General features: G+C 41.3%; 1 protein-coding gene across 2 annotated transcripts; it reads left to right on the forward strand.

Moving 5' to 3' along the window:
- Positions 1 to 416: 416 nt before the first annotated feature.
- med23 (mediator complex subunit 23) lies at positions 417 to 23,000 on the forward strand. Of its 2 annotated transcripts, XM_085132969.1 has the most exons (31): positions 417 to 631; positions 886 to 917; positions 1,705 to 1,792; positions 1,875 to 1,999; positions 2,217 to 2,328; positions 2,577 to 2,675; positions 2,771 to 2,872; positions 2,971 to 3,040; positions 3,250 to 3,362; positions 3,445 to 3,540; positions 4,417 to 4,434; positions 8,544 to 8,750; positions 9,679 to 9,822; positions 9,980 to 10,125; positions 10,293 to 10,538; positions 10,619 to 10,761; positions 11,297 to 11,471; positions 11,929 to 12,092; positions 12,235 to 12,359; positions 12,482 to 12,687; positions 13,068 to 13,248; positions 13,363 to 13,533; positions 13,661 to 13,877; positions 14,124 to 14,233; positions 14,321 to 14,447; positions 14,807 to 14,972; positions 15,127 to 15,199; positions 15,286 to 15,500; positions 15,579 to 15,699; positions 15,802 to 15,933; positions 21,060 to 23,000. In XM_085132969.1, the coding sequence occupies exons 1-31, from the start codon at positions 581 to 583 to the stop codon at positions 21,285 to 21,287; spliced, it is 4,203 nt and encodes a 1,400-aa protein (XP_084989095.1). In that variant the 5' UTR covers positions 417 to 580; the 3' UTR covers positions 21,288 to 23,000. The 2 variants fall into 2 exon arrangements, with proteins under 2 accessions (XP_084989095.1, XP_084989096.1); XM_085132970.1 differs by lacking the exon at positions 4,417 to 4,434.
- The last annotated feature ends 1,716 nt before the right edge of the window (positions 23,001 to 24,716 follow it).

The following is a 24,716-nucleotide window of genomic DNA, read 5'->3' on the forward strand; positions in this document are numbered from 1 at the left end:
TGAGCTAAACCTGGGTAACCCATTTGCAAAGTGAAAGCTGTTTTGTTTAAAGTGTAAACATTTACTCTTACTCTTCTTCATCACACCACAATTATTCCACCACGAACCTCACGAAAGCTATAAACAAAACATGGAAAAATCAATTAGCAAATATCGAGAAGAACAGCAGGTGCTCAAACATCGTCCATTGTGACATCTTGTGGCCACAGACCTGTCTTAGTGAAGGGACAGAATTTTTGAATACAGATTTTAAACACTCAAAAATGCAAGCGTTGTGATAAATATTTGGAAAAAATATTATTAATGTGTAACTTTATTATTTGCAAATTACTAAGGTATGAGAATTACAATTTCTAATAATAATAATAATTAAGCAAAGAAACAATGGAGCGGAACTGTTCCGCTTGTGTGTCCGTTGCATACCCGGATTGTTTTTGCCATCGCGCTTCTCATGCGGCGGCTTTCATCCTGCTTCATTTTAGCATTTAGCTTGTTGGGGTTATCGTCTGTGCTCCCGTAGAGGAGTAACGGGTTTGAATTCTGGGATGGTTCGTTGAATAATTGTCTTTTGGTTGCAAACATGGCGCTTTCGATGGAAACGCAGCTTCAGAGCATCTTTGAAGATGTTGTGGTAACTTGCACCTTTGTTTACTGAGTGGCAGCCGAGCTAACATTAGTTAGCATGTCAGATAACTGTAGTAGTATTTTCTATTTACTGAACTTACTTTGGATTGCAAATGAGCAGTCCTAAAAATAACCAGATGGTGTTTTTACTTTATGTCCCCAGCTCGCTAACATATGAGAATTAATAGCTATGGGTGTACCGTTAATATCACAAATCTTCACTTACGTTAATGCATTTTTATTTTCTCCTTCTTTTCTTAGAAAACTGAGATGATAGAAGAGGCCTTTGCTGGGTAAGGCTGCGCTGAATTCATGTTAATAACGCCCGATATTTGCAATTGTATTGTTATTACCTTTAAAAGGTGTAATGTTAAGTTACTGCACACTGGTAGTGCTGTTGGATGTTTCAGCAGTAAGACCATACATACACTCACAGGCCACTTTGTTAGGTGCTGGAAACATGTATCAAATATTCTGGTTCACACTGACATGACAGCATCACATAGTTGCTGCAGATTTGTTGCAGCAACTGCATCCATTATGTTCCTCAGCCGCTGTAGTCCATCTGCCTCGGAGTTTGACATGTTGTGTTCAGAGAAGCTCTTCTGAATAGGGGGGTTGTGTTTATTGGAGTTGCTTTTTTGCTCCCAGCACCTCAAAGCAATCTGGCCATTGTCCTATGACCTCAACAAGGCATTTTCCCTCAGAGAACTGCTGCTTGCTGCCTTTTTTCTCTTTTCTGGACCATTCTCTGAAAACCCTAGAGATGTATATGTGGGGAAATTCCCAGCAGATCATCACATCAATTTCTGAAATAATCAGACCAACCTGTTTAGCACCTACAACCATGCCATGTTCAAAGTCACTTAAATGACCTTTCTTCCCCATTCTGATGCTCAGTTTGAACTTAACTAGGTCTTCTTGACCATGTCCACATGCCTAAAGGCAGTTAGGTGATGTCGTGTGATCGATTGATTAGATAACTGTATTGAAAAGATGTGGCTAACAGAGTGGCCGGTGTGTGTATATTAAAATGTATGGAGCAAAATTAAATGCTAAAATTAAGAAGTGTGTTTTTAGGATGTTTATGGACACTCCAGAGGATGAGAGGACTAAGCTGATCAGTTGTCTTGGAGCCTTCAGGCAGTACTGGGGAACCCTGCCACAGGTTTTTACACACACACACATACTTCCACTTGCTCACACCTACATGGCTGAGATTTCTCAGTTGCTCCAATGTCTTTCTGCAGGAGTCTCATGAACAGTGTGTGCAATGGATTGTGCGCTTTATACACAGTCAGCACAGCCCTAAGAGGATCTCCTTCCTCTACGACTGTCTGGCAATGGCTGTGGAGACCAGTCTTTTACCACCCAGGTACACACATACATATAGTGTGAGATTATTTGACGCCTAAAGAAGTAAAATGGGTTCAAAGAATGATTTATAATATTTCGTTATATTAATTTATTATATTTAATTTATCTGTTTTATGACATCCCAATAATGAGTTGTTTTTAACTGTATTTATTATGTTTGAAGTTGTAACATGTAATCTGTTATTTGTCTATCTCATTAATCTTTGTGTCTTTAGGATGGTGTGCGTGGCCTTAATAAGCTCAGACAGTTTGGAGTGGGAGAGGACACAGTTGTGGGCATTAACTTTCAAGCTGATCCGCAAGATCATCGGGGGAGTGGACTACAAGGTCTCTGACACGAAACTTCTAGCACACAGACACATCTGGATCGATTCTTCCAATTCGTTTCTTCAATTCTTCGATTGTTTGTGCTTTTTTGTTTTGATTTTCAGTGGTTTTATATTTGTTGACTGCTGCTAAACAGGGATCTCTGGCTTTTAGAAGAATATCCTACAATGTGTCATACATTTTAAAGTCGTTTTAAGCTTTCCACGTGAGACACTTGTTCATGAATTCTTTTATACTTGTTGCGTCAGGGTGTTCGGGACCTGTTGAAAGCTGTGCTGGATAAAATTCAAACTATTCCTACCACTGTCAGCTCAGCTATAGTCCAGCAGCTTTTGGCTGCCAGAGAGGTACCCATCTTTTTACCTTTAAAATGAATCATATGTCATTTTTGATGGTTTATTTGAATACTTTTTAGGTTTACTTATATTTATGCATGTTTCAGGTGGTAGAATATATCCTGGACAGAAATGCCTGTCTCCTTCCAGCCTACTTTGCTATCACAGAAATTAGAAAACTGTATCCAGAGGGGCAGCTCTCACACTGGGTGAGTGTTTGTGTAGCTATGTGTAACATTATATGTAACACTATAGTCTGAATTTTTATTTGTGAATTCCTTATCATGTCTGTGCATCTCATTTTCAGCTTTTGGGCAGTTTGATATCAGACTTTGTGGACAGTTTTAGACCCACAGCCCGGATCAATTCTATCTGTGGTAAGAGGAACTGGTTGCTTCTCCTTTTATGGATTCCTGGAGATTTAAATAAGCCGCTTATCATTTGAAGTGTTATTATTATTATTATTATTATTAATAGGACAGTCACTAGAAAGTGAATGAAAACTAAAAAGACAGTTTGTAGTTATTTATCTCATGTAGTCAGTCTGGTATGTACAATCATTTGTTGCGTCCGTGTGTCCTCACAGGACGATGCAGTCTGTTGCCAGTGGTGAATAACAGCGGTGCTATCTGTAATTCCTGGAAATTAGACCCCAGCACTCTTCGCTTCCCTCTGAGAGGCATGCTGCCGTTTGACAAGGTAACAAACGCGCTGGACTTATATACCACGCACACCTTTAGATGTACAGAAGTTTGATCGTGATTTGTGTGTTATCATATAGGACCTTTTTGAGCCACAGACAGGGTTGCTACGCTATGTACTAGAACAGCCTTATTCAAGAGAGATGGTGTGCAACATGTTGGGGCTCAACAAGCAGGTAAAACAACCTCATCTTCTTTTGTATTTGTCCCTTTGCCTCCATATCAAGCCCTCCAAATGCCCTCACACTTCCTGCCCCCGTTATTTTCATCTTACCATCTTTTATCTGCTCCTGCTCTTGCTGTTTCCCTTATCCTCCATGATCTTTTCTTTGCGTTTCGGCACGGGTTCTTCACTTTTCTTTGCCACCCCCCTTATATCCTTCTCCCCTCACACCTCTCTTTTACCTTGTTTCCCTTGTAGTCCTTATGACACACCTATATAAGAACAAATGTAAAGCAACGCTGTGAGCTTGGCCCATAATGCACTGGTGTCAGTTTGCCCTGTTGGGTTCATGCAGTTTCAGCTCAGCCCAGTTCACTTAGCACAAACATCCACACAGTGTGTCAAGCTGTCATTGAATCCAGACAGTTTGGCATTATCACAAATATTTCTGTGTAGGTTCTCAGTTATCCCGGTCATGGCAATATAAGGAACTTAAAAAGAAAAGCAACTGGACTACTTTAAGTTTCTTGAAGACGAAGCTTCTTCAAGAAACTTAAGGAAGTCCAGTCGCTTTTCTTCCGGGCTCCTTGGATTGTTAACACAAAGCTATAATCAACGCTGTATATGGATTTTTCTTTATATTTTGACTTGGAGTAAATAACCCAGAATCTGGTTTATATATCTGAATTGGCTGAGTTGAAACTAACTGTGCTGAACAGACAGTAAACAACCTAGCTACCTTAGTCACCACTTTCTTTTCTGTCTCTCCTTCCCCCGCCCCCCCTCCTCTCTCCGTTTCATCCTCTTTCTTTGTTTCTCTTCCTTTTCTCTCTCTTTGTCCTCTGGCTGTGTGTTGTATTTGTCTGTCTCTCTGCCATGCGCTCTCTAGACTCTGAACATTGCCCAGGTATGTCCTCTTCCTGGTTGCCTGACCGACCCAACTAACCAGCTCAATGGACGCTTAGCTTTTTTTTTAGGCACACTGACGACCTGAAACTGGAGAAATGAAGAAAACTTGAAGTGGAACAAAAGGGAAACATGACAGAGCTTGAGATGGACACAGCAGGGCTCCATAAATGGTAGACTGGTGTAGTTAAATAAATATTTGACAGGTGCACTGTTAGGGAGATATTAAAGATTACCAGAAAAAGCAGTTAGTTTAATGGGAAGCCAGGGAGACTTTGAGTCATTAACTGCACATGACTTGTTCAATTAACAGGTCGCTGTGTACATTTTTAATAATGCCTGTTTGCTTTGCATCACACCTGCACACCTTATCTCTACCTTACCTTATCTTTTTTGTATCCTCCTTGATATTTTCTGTTAATATTCAGTATATATGATCTTGGCAAAAAAAGAAGTACTTTGATTATAATTATTTAGGCTTAGTTAAATTAATGCATATGATAAATATATGAAAAATAGGTCTGTGATTAGCCATGATTACCACTAAGCCTCTTACATTGGGGGTTGTCAGTCAGCTGAAAGCTTTCAAGCTCCAAGTTCCTCAGTAATGCTTAGTACTTGGATTTGTGCTTAGCATGTTTCTGCATAATTCTATTTACTTATTAATGAGTACTCCGCAACTTTGCCTTATTGTGGCCCAACAGACACAGTTGATTACGATTTTTAGTTAGCAATCCTAATGTCAGCTGAGCTAACTGACACTGATCATACGGATACAGTCCAGACTAAGAGAGCTGCAGCTCCTCTGAGCCGCAAAAGAGCAAATTTAGTCCCAGCTAACAAGTCAACCTTAATTATTTCTGACTTTAAACCCTGCTGTTGACATTTCAAGTCCTGCTGCACTGCATGTATGGATGTAGTCTGGTGCTTGCCTGTTGTTAGCAAGGTCCTCCCGTGTCGGACCTGCTGCTGCTTTCTGTTGTGCTGACCGGGGGCAACACTGAACTATTTTGAATAAGCGGTGCTCTTGTCTTTGGTGATTAATGCAATTTGTTATTGTTATATTTGTTAGCCAAGAGCAAGCTTGCAAATCAAGCAACAGCTAGCCATGTGGCAGACAGTGACTACAGCAGACTACAGACCCAGACAGAAAGGTTAGTGTGTGCCACAGCAAGCGCAGAAACATTGTGCTGTACCTACAAGTAGACAAGCAAAACATTAGGCACCTCACAGGTTAATTTATCATTCCAACTTTATTACTTTTTACATAAATAAAAGGCAGGCTGGCTATGCTTTGTTTAATTATAGTCCAGTCTGCATTTTAAGTTGGTAGCTCTTAAATAATGTTACTGCAAACTGGATTTTAATGCAGCTTGTCCCTTCCACTCATTCAGTTGCATTAGTCAAAAATGAGAAAGTGGCTCTAATTTGTGTTGCTTACATTCACCTTAATCCTTTCCAGTAAAAGCTGTGAGGTGACTCTGAAAGGTCAAATAAACTGCAACTTTAGAAAACACCAGGTTTAGCACACAAAACACAAGCTAGGTTAAATAAAACAGTGGAAATAGGGAAAAAACAGGTTAGTGCGATGGCTAGCACAGTTGCCTCAAAGCAAGAAGGTCCTGGGTTTGAACCCCCATCATGCCGGGGCTGTTCTATGTAGACCTTGCTTGTTCTCCCCGTGTTTATGTGGGTTATGTCTGGGTTCCTCCCACAGACTTAGTGAGGTTAGGTCAATTACTGTATATAAACTGTCCATAGATGTGAATGGTTTGTGACCTGTCCTGGGTGTAGGGTCTCTCACCCCATGATCCTGAGTTGGATAAGTGGAAGAAAATAGACGGATGGATGAACATAGAACAAAATACTGTCAAAGCACACAAAAAACAACTGAAATAGAACAAAATCTCACAACACTTTGCAAAAAAAGAAGAAACACAATGAAAGTGTCTTTGGGGGACACGATAATGTGACGGAAGAGCCGTGGAAATGACAAGCTAACAGTAAACGGCTAATAGCAAACATGTATCTACAGTATTATACAAACCACGTTATTAAAACACACATTACCTGCAACCTTTTCTCCTCAGCTTCTTGTAAGTAGGTCTCAGTGCGGTCGTTTGCATGTTTTGGTTTTTGTCTCCCCAAAAAACACTTCAGTTGTGTTGTATACATTTGTGTGTGTGATTTCTTTTATGTTTGTTTGTTTAGTTTTTTCTGTTTCCATTGTGATTTGTGTGCTTCTGCGGCGTGTTTTCTTAAGTTGCAATGCGTTTGACCTCTCTGAGCCACCGTAAAGCTGGCTCATAAACCAAAAAGTTCTTTTCAGGTTTGAGATGGACTGGATTTTTGTTACAGGTCAAAATAATTAAATAAGGGGGTGGCCTGTGAAGACCGCAGTGCTTTATTGCATTTGCATAGTTTGTGGTTATTGTCAGCAGGTCAGTGGAACATTTTAATTCTGGGCACCCAGGTGTTATGTTAATAAATAAGATGCTACCTGAGTTTATCTTCCTGAAAATGCAATTTCATTACATTGTGCTGGTGCATGATGGGTTCGAATTTTAAAAAAAAGAAGAGAAAAAAAAAGGTTCCCATTAGTCAGGCTGTTGATCAGTTACAGTATAAACTAGCTGCTGGTTATATTGCTGGTTTTTAAATATATCACTGGGTGATCTGTGTACATGATTTATTTGTAGACAACAGATATGCCTGTGGATCTCTCTCTTACTCTTTTTCTTCTATCTGTTTGTTGCCCTTTTCTCTCTCATTCTGTGAGCATGTGTGTGTTTGGCTGCGGTGGAAGAGAAGCTGTGCCGAAGGCCAAAGCAAAGAAAAATCGGATGGTCATTTTCACAGCTACTCTTCTTCCTCCCACTCACACCTTTCTTTGTCCCTTCCCAGACCTGTTAGTCTGCATGTGGGAATGTGTTGCAGTGGCTGGTTTGCTGTTTTATGCTGTGCCTTTTAGTGCTGTACCTGACTTGTTCGTGCTGTGCTGTTCAGTCCCTCGTGTCTCAGTGTAAGAAGGGCTCTGTTAAGAGGCCTGACATGAATGTCAAAGCCTGCGCTGCAGAGATCCTCACTCCTTCTGCTCGAATTTTGCCTTTTTACATGTAGAAGACGGAACAAATGTGAAGGCCATATGTCAGGAAAGTGTGCAGCATTTTCTTATGAAATCATAGTTCTTTTTAAATTAAATAACAGACCCAGCGACATGAAATATCAGCTACCTCATACAGTAGAACAGGGGCTGTGTGGATTGTAAGTGAAGCCTGTATTATTATTATTATTATTATTATTATTATTATTAACCCTTATTAGATGGGAAAAAAACTCTCATTACCACTAATCCTCCATTTCTTTTCCTTTTTTTTCTTTTTACCCCACCTGTCTTTTATAGAGATGCATTTTTTTTAATTCTCCATGACAGAGCATGGGTTATACTGGATATACTGGAGCCAGTACAGATTTTGAAGTGTTAAAAATTCTAGTATGGATATTCTGGCCAATGTTCTTTCTATATGTTTGCTCAGACTATAATATAATTATATTAAAAAGGAAAATTAAGGGTTTATTTGTCAAACTAGTTAGCTTTAGCTTCTATCCGTTTCTGAATCTTCTGATATAACAGCTACTTCTAAGCTTGTGAACCTTGTGACTGGTTCATATATAGAATGAAAACTCTTATTTTATATCTTTTGTATGTATTAGAGCTATAAAAGATTTCACAGAAGACGAAAACACATCTTCTTTTCTGTATAGTAACACAAGCTGAGGATTACCAGAATATTAAGGGATATGGGTAAATACTGGAATATGGCTACAGTCCATTGTGACAACACAAGAAGGAGATGCTGTCCTGCGCGCAGTGATCTTTTTAACAGTATCTGGAATAACTGTCAACAAAAATGTTTGAATGTGAAGTAATTTATTAAAGATGTTATTTTTATTCTCTCCTATGTCTGTCTCTCTGTCTTTCTTCCTTCAATCCAACCTTCCTTTCCTCTCTTCTTAACCCCTCTTCTTTTTGTCTCCTTTGGCTTTTTTCTTCCCTTCTTCTCACCGTTTTCTTTATCCTGTAACACACCTCCCCTCCTCCCCTCCCAGCATAAGCAGCGTTGCCCGGTGCTGGAAGAGCAGCTGGTGGACCTGGTGGTGTACGCCATGGAGCGCTCTGAGACTGAGGAACACTTTGACGCCGATATCGGAGGAACTAGTCAGCTGCTGTGGCAGCACCTCTCCTCCCAGCTCATCTTCTTTGTGTTGTTTCAGTTTGCAAGTTTCCCTCACATGGTGCTGTCGCTACACCAAAAGGTATGAGGAGTTGACTGCAGGCACGCTGATAGAAAAAGAAAAACATTTACAGCATGTTTACAGTCAGTTAGGGGCATGAGTGTAATACATGTGTTTACAGTGAACTGGGGAAGCCTCTTGGATGAGAGGTGAAACATCTTCCCAAACTTTAAGAAGCCCGGTTGCCTTTTTCAAGCTTTTGAGACGTGTTTAAGGCTATGTCCACACGTACACGGGTATTTTTGAAAACTGAGATTTTCCGTTTTCGTTTTAAAAAATAATCCCGTCCACACATAAAGGCAGAAATGAAGGAAAACGCTGCCAGGAACATGCCAAAGCAGCAGGTGGCGATATATTCCTACCGTGCAGAAATGTTGGCCAATCAGAAGTCTAGAAGCCTCGGTGGGAAAAAGTAAACAAAGCTGGGGCATAGAAGCAGAACCGAGTCGTATGTGTGGAGGGACAGTAACTGTGTGTGTATATGTAAGCATTTAAACACTGCAGAGAGAACAATTAACAGTAATAGTATTGTAGAAATTCATTTCACCGAAACAATAACGTGGCGCACAGTGTGACGTCAAAAAATGCGCACACCTTTGACGCTGCGTTTTCTCCGTTTTTAACGCAAATGCAAAAACGGAGTTTTCAAAAATATCCACCCTGGCCGTAGTTTTTAAAAATCTCAGTTTTTAGTGACCAAAAACGCCGTTCACGTGTGGACGAAAGGTGCAAACGCATAGAAAAATCTGCGTTTTCAAAAATACCCGGGTACGTGTGGACATAGCCTAAATGTATGCAGTGGAGTGAGTTGTAGCACGTGTCATAACATTTATTAAATATGTTTAACAACATGTTACTAACAAGGAAAAAATTAAATGAAGCAGATTAAATTCTGTGTATATGTGTTTTAATGATTTATTTTCTCTTTTCCCTTATTTGTTCTCATCAGCTTGCAGGTAGAGGTCTCATTAAAGGGAGAGATCATCTTATGTGGGTCCTGCTTCAGTTCATATCAGGAAGCATTCAGAAGAACGCCTTAGCTGACTTCCTGCCTGTCATGAAGCTTTTTGACCTGCTTTACCCAGAAAAAGAGGTACAAGTTATTGCAACTTGTACTGTCCCATTTTTGTCTTGTTTTTTATTAGATCTATGTTTTAAATATTCATCATTCTAATATTTTACTGGGGTGGTACAATAGACTAATATTGCTTGTGGTATGAGTGTCACCATCGCTTTCTGTTCCTCTTCAGTGCATTCCAGTTCCTGACATTAACAAACCCCAGTCGACCCATTCGTTCGCTATGACCTGCATCTGGATCCATTTGAACCGCAAAGCTCAGAACGACAACTCCAAACTGCAGATACCCATACCGCACTCTCTGAAGCTGCACCATGAGTATGTCTTTCACAAAGATATGCATTTAGCGATAATAAATACTTCAAAAGTCATAATTTTCCCTATACATGGCATACCTGGTTAATTGCTAATGTCTTCCAGAATTCATAAAATGATAAACGTCCTCTGCGGCTCTCTGTCCACCGCTTTTCCCCTTCTTTCTTTAGATTTCTTCAGCAGTCTCTGCGTAACAAGACCCTGGGCATGTCCGACTATAAGATCGCCCTGCTGTGTAACGCCTACAGCACCAACTCGGAGTGCTTCACTTTGCCAATGGGCGTCCTGGTTGAGACCATCTATGGAAATGGATCCATGAGGATCAACCTTCCCGGCACCAACTGTATGGCTTCGGGATCGGTCACTCCGCTGCCCATGAATCTGCTGGATTCGCTCACTGTGCATGCAAAGATGAGGTAAATAAGTAAAACACAGAGAATGTTTTAATTCATTTCTTCTACTTCAAATCCCTGATCGCCTGCCCTCCGGTTTCCAGTCTGATCCACAGTATTGCCACGCGTGTCATCAAATTGGCCCATGCCAAGTCCAGCATTGCTCTTGCCCCTGCATTGGTAGAGACGTACAGCAGATTGTTGGTCTACATGGAAATTGAGTCCCTGGGCATCAAAGGATTCATCAGTGAGTCTATTTTTAAAACTCACTTAAAGTTTGCACTATGTTGAATTGTAGATGTATGAAATATTATCTTATTTGAGGAGGAGATCATTTTGCTTCTTAACGACTAATAGTTGTAAAAATGTAAAGAGAAGAATATACAGATATTTGTAAAAGTAAAAAGTTGCCTGAAAAATAAATGCTCAGGTAAAGTACAGATACATGAAAATTCTACTTAAGTAAAGTATGAAGTATTTGTACTTCATTACTTCCCAGCTCTGCAAATAGCCGACATAAAGCCGTCTGAATGTGTCAGGCTTCAGAATAGTGTTATTAATCTCTATATTTATAGTATCATGAACATTTTAATGACATTTACTGAGGAAGCAGGTTTATTTACAAGATACTGTTTCATTATGGGGTTTTGCAGTACTATCAATATACTGAGCTAGTAAAATTTGCAAGTATTACAGTTTACTGGGACACAGTTACATTATTATTTATTCTCTTTGGGGCTGCAGAAACGTTTTAAATAATGAGAAACACTCTGTCTGTCCAGGTCAGTTGTTGCCCAACGTGTTCAAGTCTCACGCGTGGGGAATCCTTCACACGTTACTGGAGATGTTCAGTTACAGGATGCATCACATCCAGCCACACTACAGAGTCCAGCTGCTGAGTCACCTGCACAGCTTGGCTGCTGTGCCACAGACCAACCAGAACCAGCTACATCTGTGGTAATGTAGAAGCATGTGTCGCATATAGCTAGTTCCTGCTAATATTAGAAATTTAAAGCAAAATTACACATTTTGTTGCTTTTTGAAGTCGAAAGATTAAATCAAAACAAATATTAAAATGCAGCTTGAGTGTTGTGTGCTCTTTTAATGCACTTTATTGCCTTTGAACTTAAAATTTGTATTTGTGATGTTCCTACCATGAAGTGAAAATGATCTGAAATCTTCTTCTTTTAAGAAGAAGATTATTCTTTTAAGTGCTTCTGTTTGAAATAGTTATTTGCTTAATTCTAATTATTTACTCAGGTAAACAAACTGTGGAAGACAGAAAAGTCCCACACAACATGTTCTCATGTTGTCCAACTCAACTGAGAAACAAATTAAGCACAAAAAATGTTCATCAGGATTATGATGTAGTGAAAAAGAGTCATCCATTCCTCTTTCTGTCTTTGTCTTGAAGTGTTGAGAGCACAGCTCTGCGCCTGATCACAGCTTTGGGGAGCTCGGAGGTGCAGCCGCAGTTCACCCGCTTCCTCAATGACCCAAAGACAGTTTTGTCAGCCGAATCCGAGGAGCTGAATCGCGCCCTGATCCTCACTCTGGCCAGAGCCACACACGTCACCGGTACTCACTCAGTTTTTGAAGCCTCATTTGCAGTGTTGTTGGGTTTTTTTAGTCGTTGTTTCGCTTTTTGCTTCACTTCTAATCATCGTGTTTGACTGAAATCCGTCTCGTGTTATTTGTCACCTGCTTTCTGTATGTGCAGATTTCTTCACAGGGTCTGACTCCATCCAGGGCACTTGGTGTAAGGACATCCTGCAGACAATCATGAGTTTTACGCCTCATAACTGGGCCTCACACACGCTATCCTGCTTCCCTGCACCACTACAGGTGCAGATATTATGTTATGCAAAATATTCAAGTGATAATTGTGGTTTATTGTTGTTTTTCTCTGTCAAATAAAACGTCCGAATCTTGCTGTAGTGACTCCTGGACCTCTGTTTTTGCTTCAGGCGTTTTTCAAGCAGAACAACGTTCCTCAGGAGTCGCGCTTCAATCTGAAGAAGAACGTCGAGGAGGAGTACAGGAAGTGGAAGTCGATGGCCAATGAGAATGACATCATCACCCACTTCTCCATGCAGGGCTCACCTCCACTGTTCCTCTGTCTGCTGTGGAAGATGCTGCTGGAGATGGACCATATAAACCAAATAGGCTTTAGGTTTGTTATACATGAGTTAAGCTTCCACATTTATATAAAAAGTAGACCGCAGCGGGGGAAAAGAAATACTTAATTAAATAATCCAAAGCTGTGATCAGCGAGACTATTACTTGTTTATGTTTCCAGGTTACACTCGCTATTAAAGACACTGCTGAGTGTATTTTAATGAACCCTGTGTTAATGATGCATGTCATCACTGTTGTTGAGGCATTTTAAATTTAACATTTTACATCAATTAACCAGGAAGGGGTTGCGGGGGTGGGTCCTACACAGCATCTGTGACTAATTGATCCCGAGGGAGAAAGCTGCCTTATTGTGGGAGGATGAGCTAACTGCTGTTTTTTGTGGGGGGGGGTTCCATTTCTTTTTTGGTCCCTCAGGGTCTTGGAACGTATTGGAGCACGTGCACTGGTGGCTCACGTGCGCACATTTGCCGACTTCCTCGTCTATGAGTTCTCAACGTCAGCTGGCGGGCAGCAGCTTAACAAGTGCATTGAAATACTCAATGACATGGTGTGGAAATACAACATAGTCACGCTGGATAGACTCATTCTGTGCCTGGTGAGGACAGACGGAGAACTACAGGATTATATACTGTAACAAAGACATCATTGATTCTACACTTTTTCTTTGCCCATGCTGCAATGCGATAAGAATCCATGTCTCTGCCTTCAGGCGATGCGTAGCCACGAGGGAAACGAGGCTCAGGTTTGCTACTTCATAATCCAGCTGCTGCTGCTGAAGCCCAATGACTTCAGAAACCGAGTCAACGATTTTGTCAAGGAGAATGCTCCCGAGCACTGGCTGCAAAACGACTGGCACAGCAAACACATGAACTACCACAAGGTATACGTGCGACAGAACATGTTTCGTTAAAAGTTAGATAGTTCCACAACTGTGAGACATCTCAAAAAGTCAAGTTAAATGTAGAAATTAAATTAAATGTGTTTTAAAATGACTGTTTTTCTTCCAGAAATACCCAGAGAAGTTGTACTTTGAGGGTCTCGCAGACCAAGTCAACCCTCCCATGCAGCTCCAGCCTCAGTACCTGCCAATCTACTTTGGGAATGTGTGTCTGCGCTTTCTGCCTGTTTTTGACATTGTCATCCACCGCTTCCTGGAGCTCCTTCCTGTCTCCAAGTCTCTGGAGACGCTGCTGGATCATCTGGGAGGGCTGTACAAGTTCCACGGTGAGTAGGGCCAAAAGGAGGACTGTGCAGGTCCAAGATGAGGGGAGTTGGATTCACTAGGACGTCTTAACGCATTCTGAAACAGGAAATCCCAGGCAGCTCATTCAGTGGGAGAAATGTTTCATCACTCATCTAAGTAACTTCTCCAGTCATCCACTTATCAGAATCAGCTTTTTGGGATAAAAAAAGGGAAAGTGAACTTTGCCATTATTAGCGGATTTGTATTTTCCGCTGCGTTTTTTGCAGATCGCCCTGTGACCTACCTGTACAACACCCTTCACTACTATGAAAGACACCTGAGAGACAGAACCAACCTCAAGAGAAAACTGGTTCATGCCATCATGTCTTCACTGAAGGTAAACAGAGAAGACACATTCATTAATTCATGTATCTGAATAGCTAATGCGCAATTATTGATATCAGTGTAACGTTTTATTTTGCAGGACAACCGTACTCCAGGCTGGTGTCTCAGCGAAACCTATCTGAGGTTTGGCATGAACGCCCGTGAAGAAAACGTGTGGATCCCTGATGACACCTACTACTGCAAGCTGATTGGACGCCTGGTGGACAATATCCTTCATTAATCACTCTTAACAACAAAAGACCAATGTCTGAACATGGAAAGTCATTGGTCTTTTGGGCTGCTGGAAAGTATATTTACCTTACCGCTGTGAGTTCTTGTCTCCCTTAATAGCTTTAAAGAGGGATTGTATTTATTAATCCATCTAAGCTCATTTTATTGCAGCCTCGGGGGTTGTTAAAGTGGAAAAGAGTTATTAAAAACAAGATAAAATCGGTTGGATGGGGTTCGTGTGCTCCACAAAAACAATATGCGGTTAATTAAAAGTGGAACAAGTAAAACATCCGCGCTTCCACGAAGGCTGTTTTCTCCTCCGGTGATTGTTTATCCTCCTTAGCTTTTACCTTACCCATGGCGGGAAAGTCACCGGGTCCTTTTCCCAACTGTGACTGGAGGTTCAACGAGTTCCCCAACCCTGCGGCCCACGCCCTGCACGTCACCTGTGTGGAGCTGATGGCTTTGGCCGTGCCAGGAAAAGATGTGGGAAACGCTTTGCTTAATGTTGTGTTGAAAAGGTGCAGTAAGCAAGCCATGTGCAATCACTGTAAAGTTTATGGGTCTCATTAGGCTTAAATGCCATCCTTTTGGAATTAATAGTGTTCTGTAGTGTATGTAGAATATTTTAATGATCCCTAAAATTACCTATCATCTTCTCCTTTCACCTTTTAGTCAGCCTCTGGTCCCCAGAGAGAACATCACTGCCTGGATGAATGCCATTGGACTTGTGATCACTGCACTTCCAGTAAGAAAAATACTCTGACTTTCAGCTTTCACGATAAACTGATGTTCAGATTTTTCCGCCGTGACGACCTGCTATCTCCTCTTCAGGAACCATACTGGATCGTTCTCCACGACCGCATCGTTTCTGTGATCAGCTCTCCGGCATTGACATCGGAGACAGAGTGGACAGGCTATCCCTTTGCCTTGCTGGACTTCACCGCCTGCCACCAGAGCTACAGTGAAATGAACTGCAGCTACGTGCTAGCATTAGCACACGCCGTGTGGCATCACTCATCCATCGGACAGCTGTCTCTGATCCCCAAGTGAGGCGCTCTCCTTGTTTCTATCTTGTAAGACTGTTTCTTTTTGCTCTCCTCATGTCTTTATGTGTCTGTGCGTAGATTCCTGTCAGAGACTCTGAAGCCAATCGTCAAGACAGAGTTCCAGCTGCTGTACGTGTATCACCTGGTGGGGCCGTTCCTTCAGCGCTTCCAGCAAGAGAGGACGCGTTGCATGTTGGAGGTACACTTCAGACGTTCTCTTTATCTTACATCAAAGATATCATTTAGTTTTGTCTTTCTCCTGGTGGATTTTTGTACATTTTGTTCTGTGTTGCTATTTCAGATTGGTGTTGCCTTCTATGAGATGCTGCAGGCAGTTGACAAACACTGTCAGCATCTCAGCTACATGGACCCGATCTGCGATTTCCTGTATCACATTAAATACATGTACACTGGAGACAGCGTGAAGGAGCAGGTGAGCTTTTGACGTCTTCTTGGAGCATAGCAGTGTCACAACAACAATCCAATCCAGTTTTATTTATAGGGCATTTTTTATACGTGCAAATTTGACAAAGTGCTGTACAAAGCACCAAAACACCACACACAATCAGTGAAACAATAAAAAAACAACAACAATAAAAATAATAATATATTGAAGGTAAGAACACACCACTGTCATTGTGAGTTAAAAGCCAGATGAGTTTTTTAAAAATGAGGAGATCATCCTAAAATATGGGCAGGGAGATCTTTCCATAATTAAGAGATGATAACTGAAAAAATGGTCCATGTACCTCAGCGATCTTGAGCGAACATATGCGGTCAGCAGAGATGGGCAGTAACGCGTTACTTGTAACATTAGATTACCGTTGCTTTCCCGTAGGAACGCTGCGTTACTGCGTTACTAAAACCGTGATTTTTTTTTTGCAAGAATGTCTCATGACAGTGACGTAAGCGAGTGCGACGTTCGTGACAACAGCTGTGTGCAGATCAACAGTGGATCATATATCGAGTGCAGGAGAGAGTATGAGCGTGCAGCGTTTAAAGCGTGGAAGTACTGACCTTACTTTGAGTTTGATTCCATAAAAAGTGACAAAAACATTAGTGTCCGTTGTGCGTGGGAAGAAAACTTCTTTTTACAGCGAAAAAAACCCTCTAAACTTCCAAGCAAGCACCGAGTGCGCTACGACATAATGGGAAATTCACAGAGAATTTGCCCTGGTGCGGCACACCTGCACCAGGGCAAACCTCCGCCCACCCCACTCCTGCTTTGCAGGTGAAAATAGAGCAACAGGACCGCTAGTCTTTGACTTTATTTATTTTCTGCTGTGTTTTACTTGCATTTATTTGAAAGACTGAGTGTAAACACAAAAAATATTTTATTTTATGTGCTGGAATGTGCAGAAAATAAGTTTAAATGTTAAACTAATTTCTTCAAGTCAGTGAATGTTGCATATAATTAAATTTTTGCTTGATGCATAAAGTTAAAAGATTAAAACTAATAAAACAAGTTTTAAAAAGAGACTTTTCCATTTGATTACATTTTGTATGATGATTATGCAGAAAAAGTAGAATTGGGCTGAAAGATCTATCGCTTTATCACCTATTCAGGTTGTAAATCGTGTTTTTAAAAAGTAACTAAGTAATTAATTACTTTTGAAAATAAGTAATCAGTAAAGTAACAGGATTACTTTTTTGGGGAAGTAATCAGTAATTAGCTACTGATTACTTTTTTCAAGTAACTTGACCAACACTGGCGGTCAGCAGCTCAGACATGTACACGAGCGGTCATCCAGGAAAGGTTTTAAAAGCAAATAATAAAATCTTAAAACAAACAGGGAGCCAGTGGAAGGAGGCCAGGATGGGCGAGCACTGGTTAATACAAGCTGTGGCATTTTGGACCAACTGCATGCGAGCAATGGAAGCTTTGATTTATTGTGAACTCACTAATAGTGGATACAGGAACAGGAAAGTTCCTGTCATTTAATTGTTTATCTGTTATTGCCAGTGTGGGAAAAGTGTGGTCTTTATCAATAACAAACGCTGTGAAAATGATGAAAATACAGTTGAAAGTTAAAAATCTTTGCACTCCTTCACATTTTCTAAAGCTGTCCAGTGAGCCGGATTAGCGTCATCATCAGGGGATTCTGGCCCCGAGGCCTTATGTTTGACACCACTGCACTAGAACCATATTAATATTATTTATGAGCCCTAAATATTACCCTCTAAATACAGTGCAGTTATCAGCATTGCCTTGTTTAATTGCACTGCAGAGGCGTGCATACGGCATTGTTTGTCTGTAAATATCACGCTTGCTAACGGAAATTTCCCTGCAGGTTTGAATAAGAGGCCTGACTGAGGCAAGGGTTACCCTGTTTTCTGCTTTTTTTTATCCACCGGATAAACTACTACTGCAGCTTAGATTGTGCACAAAATTGACCTATTATGTTGCAGATGAAAGCTTCCAGAAGACGGAACTACTGCAGAAATTCAAATAAATCCAAACAGAAAGTCTCTAAATATTCATTTCGTTTGGAGAAATGATGATATGCCAGTAGGACTGTGTAATTATGTGCACAGAGATTAAAAAGTGTGCTACCCTTTGAATAATAGATACCCTAAAATCTGCAGTAAGAAGATGATGAAACCATCATCATGTAAAACAGGGAAAACCAACTGACAAGAAATCTGTGGCTTTTACACACATTCTGAGTACATGCTGCTCCTCAAAACACAGTTGCTGTTTTTTTTAAATCTCCATTTATCCACTCATTCATTTTTTTGTTGCTTATTTGGATCTGAGTCACATGGGCAGCCATCTCAGCACAGATGCCCAGACCTCCCTCTTTTTGCAATGTTTCCAAGCCACTTGTCAGATGTAATCTCTCCTTCATGTCCTGGGTCTTCTTTGGAGCCTCCCTCTGGTGGGACATGCCAGAAATATCTCACCTGATCAGATGCCCGAACCTCAACCTTCCTCCTCTTGATGTGGAGGAGTAGCGGCTCTACTTTGAGTCCCTCGCAGTCTCTAAGGTTGAGCTTAGACACCGTTTGCATGGAGTTCATTTCTGGTGCTTATATCTGCAATCTTATTCTTTTGGTCAGTTCTCGCAGACATAGGTGAGGTTAGGTCTGTAGATGTACAGCTTCACAACAGCAGGTAGCCTCTGCATGGATGTCAACACTGCACAAGTCTGTTCCCCTCTCTCGTGAACAAGACCGATCCATCCAGGGGTTGCAAGGGACCTGGAGCCTATCCTGTGTCAGTGTGAAAGAGTCAAGAGAAACACTCTGGACAGGTCATCAGTCTGTCACCAGACTAACAGACAGACAACCATTTGAACTCACATTCACCTGTGGGTAATTTAGAAACACAGTTTAAGCCAGGCTACCTCGAGAGAAACCTTGCAGGTTCCATGCAGAAAGGCTGTCATGGATTCGAACCCAGTACCTTCTCTCTGTAAACACTAAGATCCCAGAGATACAGTGGGGCAAAAAAGTATTTAGTCAGCCACCGATTGTGCAAGTTCCCCCACTTAAAATGATGACAGAGGTCAGTAATTTGCACCAGAGGTACACTTCAACTGTGAGAGACAGAATGTGAAAAAAAAATCCATGAATTCACATGGTAGGATTTGTAAAGAATTTATTCGTAAATCAGGGTGGAAAATAAGTATTTGGTCACCTCAAACAAGGAAAATCCCTGGCTCTCACAGACCTGTAACGTCTTCTGTAAAAAGCTTTTCTGTCCCCCACTCGTTACCTGTATGAATGGCACCTGTTTGACCTCATCATCTGTATAAAAGACACCTGTCCACAGCCTCAACCAGTCAGACTCCAAACTCCGCCATGGCCAAGACCAAAGAGCTTTCGAAGGACACCAGGAAAAGAATTGTAGACCTGCACCAGACTGGGAAGAGTGAATCTACAATAGGCAAGCAGCTTGGTGTGAAAAAATCAACTGTGGGAGCAATCATCAGAAAATGGAAGACATACAAGACCACTGATAATCTCCCTCGATCTGGGGCTCCACGCAAGATCTCATCCCGTGGGGTCAAAATGATCATGAGAACGGTGAGCAAAGATCCCAGAACCACACGGGGGGACCTGGTGAATGACCTGCAGAGAGCTGGGACCAAAGTAACAAAGGTCACCATCAGTAACACACTACAACGGCAGGGAATCAAATCCCGCAGTGCCAGACGTGTTCCGCTGCTGAAGCCAGTGCATGTCCAGGCCCGTCTGAAGTTTGCCAGAGAGCACATGGATGATACAGCAGAGGATTGGGAGAATGTCATGTGGTCAGATGAAACCAAAGTAGAACTTTTTGGTATAAACTCAACTCGTCGTGTTTGGAGGAAGAAGAATACTGAGTTGCATCCCAAGAACACCATACCTACTGTGAAGCATGGGGGTGGAAACATCATGCTATGGGGCTGTTTTTCTGCCAAGGGGACAGGACGACTGATCCGTGTTAAGGACAGAATGAATGGGGCCAAGTATCGTGAGATTTTGAGCCAAAACCTCCTTCCATCAGTGAGAACTTTGAAGATGAAATGAGGCTGGGTCTTCCAACATGACAATGATCCAAAACACACCGCCCGGGCAACAAAGGAGTGGCTCCGTAAGAAGCATTTGAAAGTCCTGGAGTGGCCTAGCCAGTCTCCAGACCTCAACCCCATAGAAAATCTGTGGCGGGAGTTGAAAGTCCGTGTTGCTCGGCGACAGCCCCAAAACATCACTGCTCTTGAGAAGATCTGCATGGAGGAATGGGCCAAAATACCAGCTACTGTGTGTGCAAACCTGGTAAAGACCTATAGTAAACGTTTGACCTCTGTTATTGCCAACAAAGGTTATGTTACAAAGTATTGAGTTGTATTTTTGTTATTGACCAAATACTTATTTTCCACCCTGATTTACGAATAAATTCTTTACAAATCCTACCATGTGAATTCATGGATTTTTTTTTCACATTCTGTCTCTCACAGTTGAAGTGTACCTCTGGTGCAAATTACTGACCTCTGTCATCATTTTAAGTGGGGGAACTTGCACAATCGGTGGCTGACTAAATACTTTTTTGCCCCACTGTACTTAAACGCCTCCATTTGGAGCAACAGCTTACTCCTGATCAGGAGTGGCCATTCCACTCTTGACCAATTGAGAATCCCGGCCTAAGGCTCAGAGGTACTAATTTTCATTTTCAAGTGTTCACTCTCAGCTGCAAACCTCACCAGCGTGACCTGGAGGTTACCGCTTAAAGAAATTCATCATCTTCAAAAAGTAGAGAGGCGATCCTGAGACTTCATCTCTTGGCTGGTTTTCATCACTTTTTTGCAGTTTTAGTTTGAGCTTAGGTGCAGTCCCAGAGGCGTGCCCGACTTTATAAGAGCAGATTTGTTCCAAGCCACCACAGGACACAATATGCTGTAATTCTAAAGAAGCAAATGTGATAAATACTGATGTGATGCTTGACTGGTAATTACAAAGCACCTCTCTGACACAACCTAATTGCCTTTCTTGTTTAGTTCCTGCTTTTAGCTCTGTCTACATCAGTGTATTCACTTCTCATCCTTTATCCATCCACCCTTTTTGTGCTTTGTCTAGGTGGAGAAAATCATCATGACTCTGCGTCCTGCCATGAAGCTGCGTCTGCGCTTCATCACGCACAGCAGCAAGATAGAGACGTCATCCTCAGCTGCCAGCGCTGCCTCCGCTTCCTCCGCCTCTTCCTCCTCCGCCACCCCTCAGCCCCCTCCGTCCACACTCTCATCCTCCACCGCTGCCGCCTCGCCCTCGCCCTCCTCCTCACAGCACACACACACACCTATGTAGGTGGCCTTGCCAAACACAAACGCACAGTAGCGATCATAACTATGAACTTACATTTTGTTCGTTTTCTTCTAATTTGGATATTTTGTATCTCGTGTGTTTATAAACAAGGCCTCCTGCAAGAATTTTGTGCAAATCATTTTCAAAATCTCAACTTATGACAAAGTTAAAACAAAGAATTTTTTTTCTTCTAATGTTTTTTTTGTTCAGGAAATTCCATAGACTGAGTTTGACAAAATATTTAAGCCTTAACATAACAGACAAAATGGGTCACAGGAAAACAGAAGGTTTTTTGTGGCGTAATTTTATTGTATTTTTTTTGTAGACATTTTTTATGTTGTACATTATTACTTCATTAAAAACGAGGGAATTTTTAAAATAATGGGTCTTTGTAACAGAAACTGTGTATTTCTTTATTTAGACTGTATCCTCATGGTCTCAAACCAGTGATCTTTCATGTGTTCATGTGTCAACCACTTCACCTACACATGGATCCACTATGTTACTGTAAATATAATAACCATGCATATTAAGGTTTTTCTAAGAATTATTCAGTCAAACTAAAATATTGTGTTTTTTGTTGCTCCTCTCATGTTTTTCATTTGTTCCTGGGCAGACTAGAAATACCAGACTGATTCTGACAGGTCAGCTCACCCCTTACTCTTACTGTGGACAAACACCTGTTTAGTAGGTGAGCGTCTGCACAACCCAAAGCTCTCAATACAGGTTCTGTCTGATGCAATATAGTAACAACCAGCAGGGGGAGCCCAGCATTTACAGTCGACATCAGTCACTTTCCTCACAGATGGAATTAATGAAGGATGGAGGGAGTCATACATTAGGAACCTTACCTTACCTTGCCCCTTTTGATTGGTTCCCTTTCTCTATGCCAGAGGATATGAACAAAGCACATAAACAGGTATCCATTAAGTTTGGTAGAAAGTCGCACTCTGAGCCAGTAACACTTCGTATTCTGGCAGAGAGCTGGATCTGGGAATTTTGCCATTTGACAGTTGGCAGTAAAGCTAATGGTTAGACATAGACTTCTTTCCAAATCCTTGGGGTATATTGTTGGGTCAGTAAATCAAATTATAATTAAATTGGTGCCTTTGCTGTTGGGCAGTGGCGAGGGTAACTACATAGTTTTACCAACTATTTTTACTTCCCACTGGAGAAGCTGAATTACAGCAAAGCTGATCAATGGAAATGTAGTTTAGATTCCTAAAGCTGCTTAGAGGAAGTAGTTAAACATTAGTTTACATCATTTATTCAAAATATCACAGAAAACTACCAACAAATGATATTTCCTTTTATGTCACATTGTAGTTTTAGTATGTGTTTATGTAAATCATCATGGAAATGTATCCAACTGCAAAACTGAGTCAGAAGGAGTGAAGTCTTATTCTCTAATGTCAGTGTTCATCTCTGATTATTATCCCAAATTTGCTGTTATATGGCACGTGGGTAAACTGTAAACATCGTTCCACTCAAGAACAAATGTAATATACTAAAATAAAAAAGGTCACACTGGTGCTGTAAAGTGTAACATATTACAAAAGCATCTTAAAGGAGTGTGTTACTGCACTTGTGTGTTGAAAGGCATAATGCTCTTTGACCCACAATCTGGAAGGATGTTAATCGTGGTCATCAGCAGCAAAAAAAAAGCACACTTGGACCAAATGCAGTTCCTCAAATGGCCACTTGAGGTTGGCTTCATACAACCCAACAAATGACTTACAGACTGTCTGCAAAGCTTCACTTTAGTTATGTGTCGTTTGCAAACGAGCCGACTCTAAAAGCTGATTCTTTGTATTGAACAAGAAGAGCTGAATCTTCAGACGGTCCTGCTCAGCTGGCAGAGGCAGGACTTTATTTTGATGGTCGCCCCATACAGCCAATCATATGCAAAGACAGACAAGAATCATAACATTGTATAAAAGAAGGAAGGGGAGAGACACTCTGAAAACAGCGAGTATAGTGCACAGGCAAAGGTACACAACAACATTGTGACCCTGCAAAGATGTCTAAGAACCGCTCACCTGTCCGTGCAGCTGGAGGAAAGCTGGCCCTCTCTCCTCCAGCTGCCACCCACTAACCCTGGAAAAGTGTCTTGTTTTGAGTACTTCTGCTGTAGCATCCAGTCTTGCCAAAAACTGCAGGTATACCACCTTAAACTATAATGACTCACTTATCAACAGGTAAGTGTCGATGACGAGCTGGGTAGAATGGTAGCCAGTGCTATTTTCCATTGTTGAGAACAATAGGGTTCAAACTATCGGCCAGGCTTTAAACTCCATGTAAGTTCTCCACAGTGGTGGTAAATGTTTATGAAAACGCTGATTTAAAAGTTGCTTATCAACATACAAACCATTAGGCTACAATAGAAGGCCTAGAACTGAAGAGCCATTTGGGCTGGCTCTTTGAAAAGAACCAGACCTCTCATCACTACATCCACTGAATCAAGTCACCGAACTGGATTTCTCGACTGTGTTTATGCCGTTGGTGCCTTTTGGAGCATTTTAATGCAGCTCTTTAATAATCACTATGGCAGTACAAATAAACAAACAGCTCATCCAAGAAGTGTAGTGTTGTTTTTGTGTGAACTTAGCGCTAATTAGCAGGTTTCCAGAGACGTGGGAAGAGCCGAACAGGTCTGCACAGCTGAGAAAAATCATAGCAAAATGAGCATAATATTTGAACAGCACAGCATTAATTAAACCTCTGCTCATGAAGTACACACACAGGTGAGCAAATTACCATAAATAAGAAATATTTTTGCAAAGAGATCCCTTTACACACAACTCCCAAGAATATGCATTAAGCCTAACATGTCCCAGTACACATAATATTTTAATATGTTCATTCATGCAGCTGGAGTCAAATTTATTTCTGCAGCAATCATATTAATGTAAAACTGCTCCTTAACATTAATGCTAAACTCCTTGAAGGCAGCTCGTAATAAGTCAGAGCTTTACCTTCATCCGGATGTACGATCCAAATCCAAATGTATCTTTGAACTCGGAGTCTTAGGAGATATATTTCCTCATGAGGGGCACTAATGTTGCACGTGTTAAAAGTATCTGTGGATATACTGATCGGGAAGAGGTGTGTGAGTGTCCTTTGTGTCAGGGTGAACCATGAGGAACTTTTTAATTCACGCTAGCTGGAGGCCAGTGATACTGGTAAATTTTAGGATGGAGCTGATCGCCCTCTCATCACTTCTGTTTGAAATATGTATAGATTTTAAATGTTCAGCGTCTGTTACATCACATTACCCCCACCATGAAATCCTTGACCTTGCTGTCACTGTAAAAGTGGTATTTATAGTCAGCACACACGCACCAAATATGAGCGCTGGTGTAAAGTTGCACTTTAACCTTGAACGCCATCAACCATAAAGATGTTGTCAGCAGGTAGGTGCCAGTAACTGCA

Source organism: Neolamprologus multifasciatus, chromosome 15 (genome assembly GCF_963576455.1).
Source record: "Neolamprologus multifasciatus chromosome 15, fNeoMul1.2, whole genome shotgun sequence".
In the NCBI taxonomy this organism is placed as follows: Eukaryota; Metazoa; Chordata; class Actinopteri; order Cichliformes; family Cichlidae; genus Neolamprologus; species Neolamprologus multifasciatus.

Coding starts and splice junctions, on each gene's coding strand:
- med23 (XM_085132969.1), top strand. CDS start 581: ATGGCGCTTTCGATGGAAACGCAGCTTCAGAGCATCTTTGAAGATGTT. Junction 2,000..2,216: donor ACCAGTCTTTTACCACCCAG/GTACACACATAC, acceptor TTGTGTCTTTAG/GATGGTGTGCGTGGCCTTAA. Junction 15,501..15,578: donor CAGCTGTCTCTGATCCCCAA/GTGAGGCGCTCT, acceptor GTCTGTGCGTAG/ATTCCTGTCAGAGACTCTGA.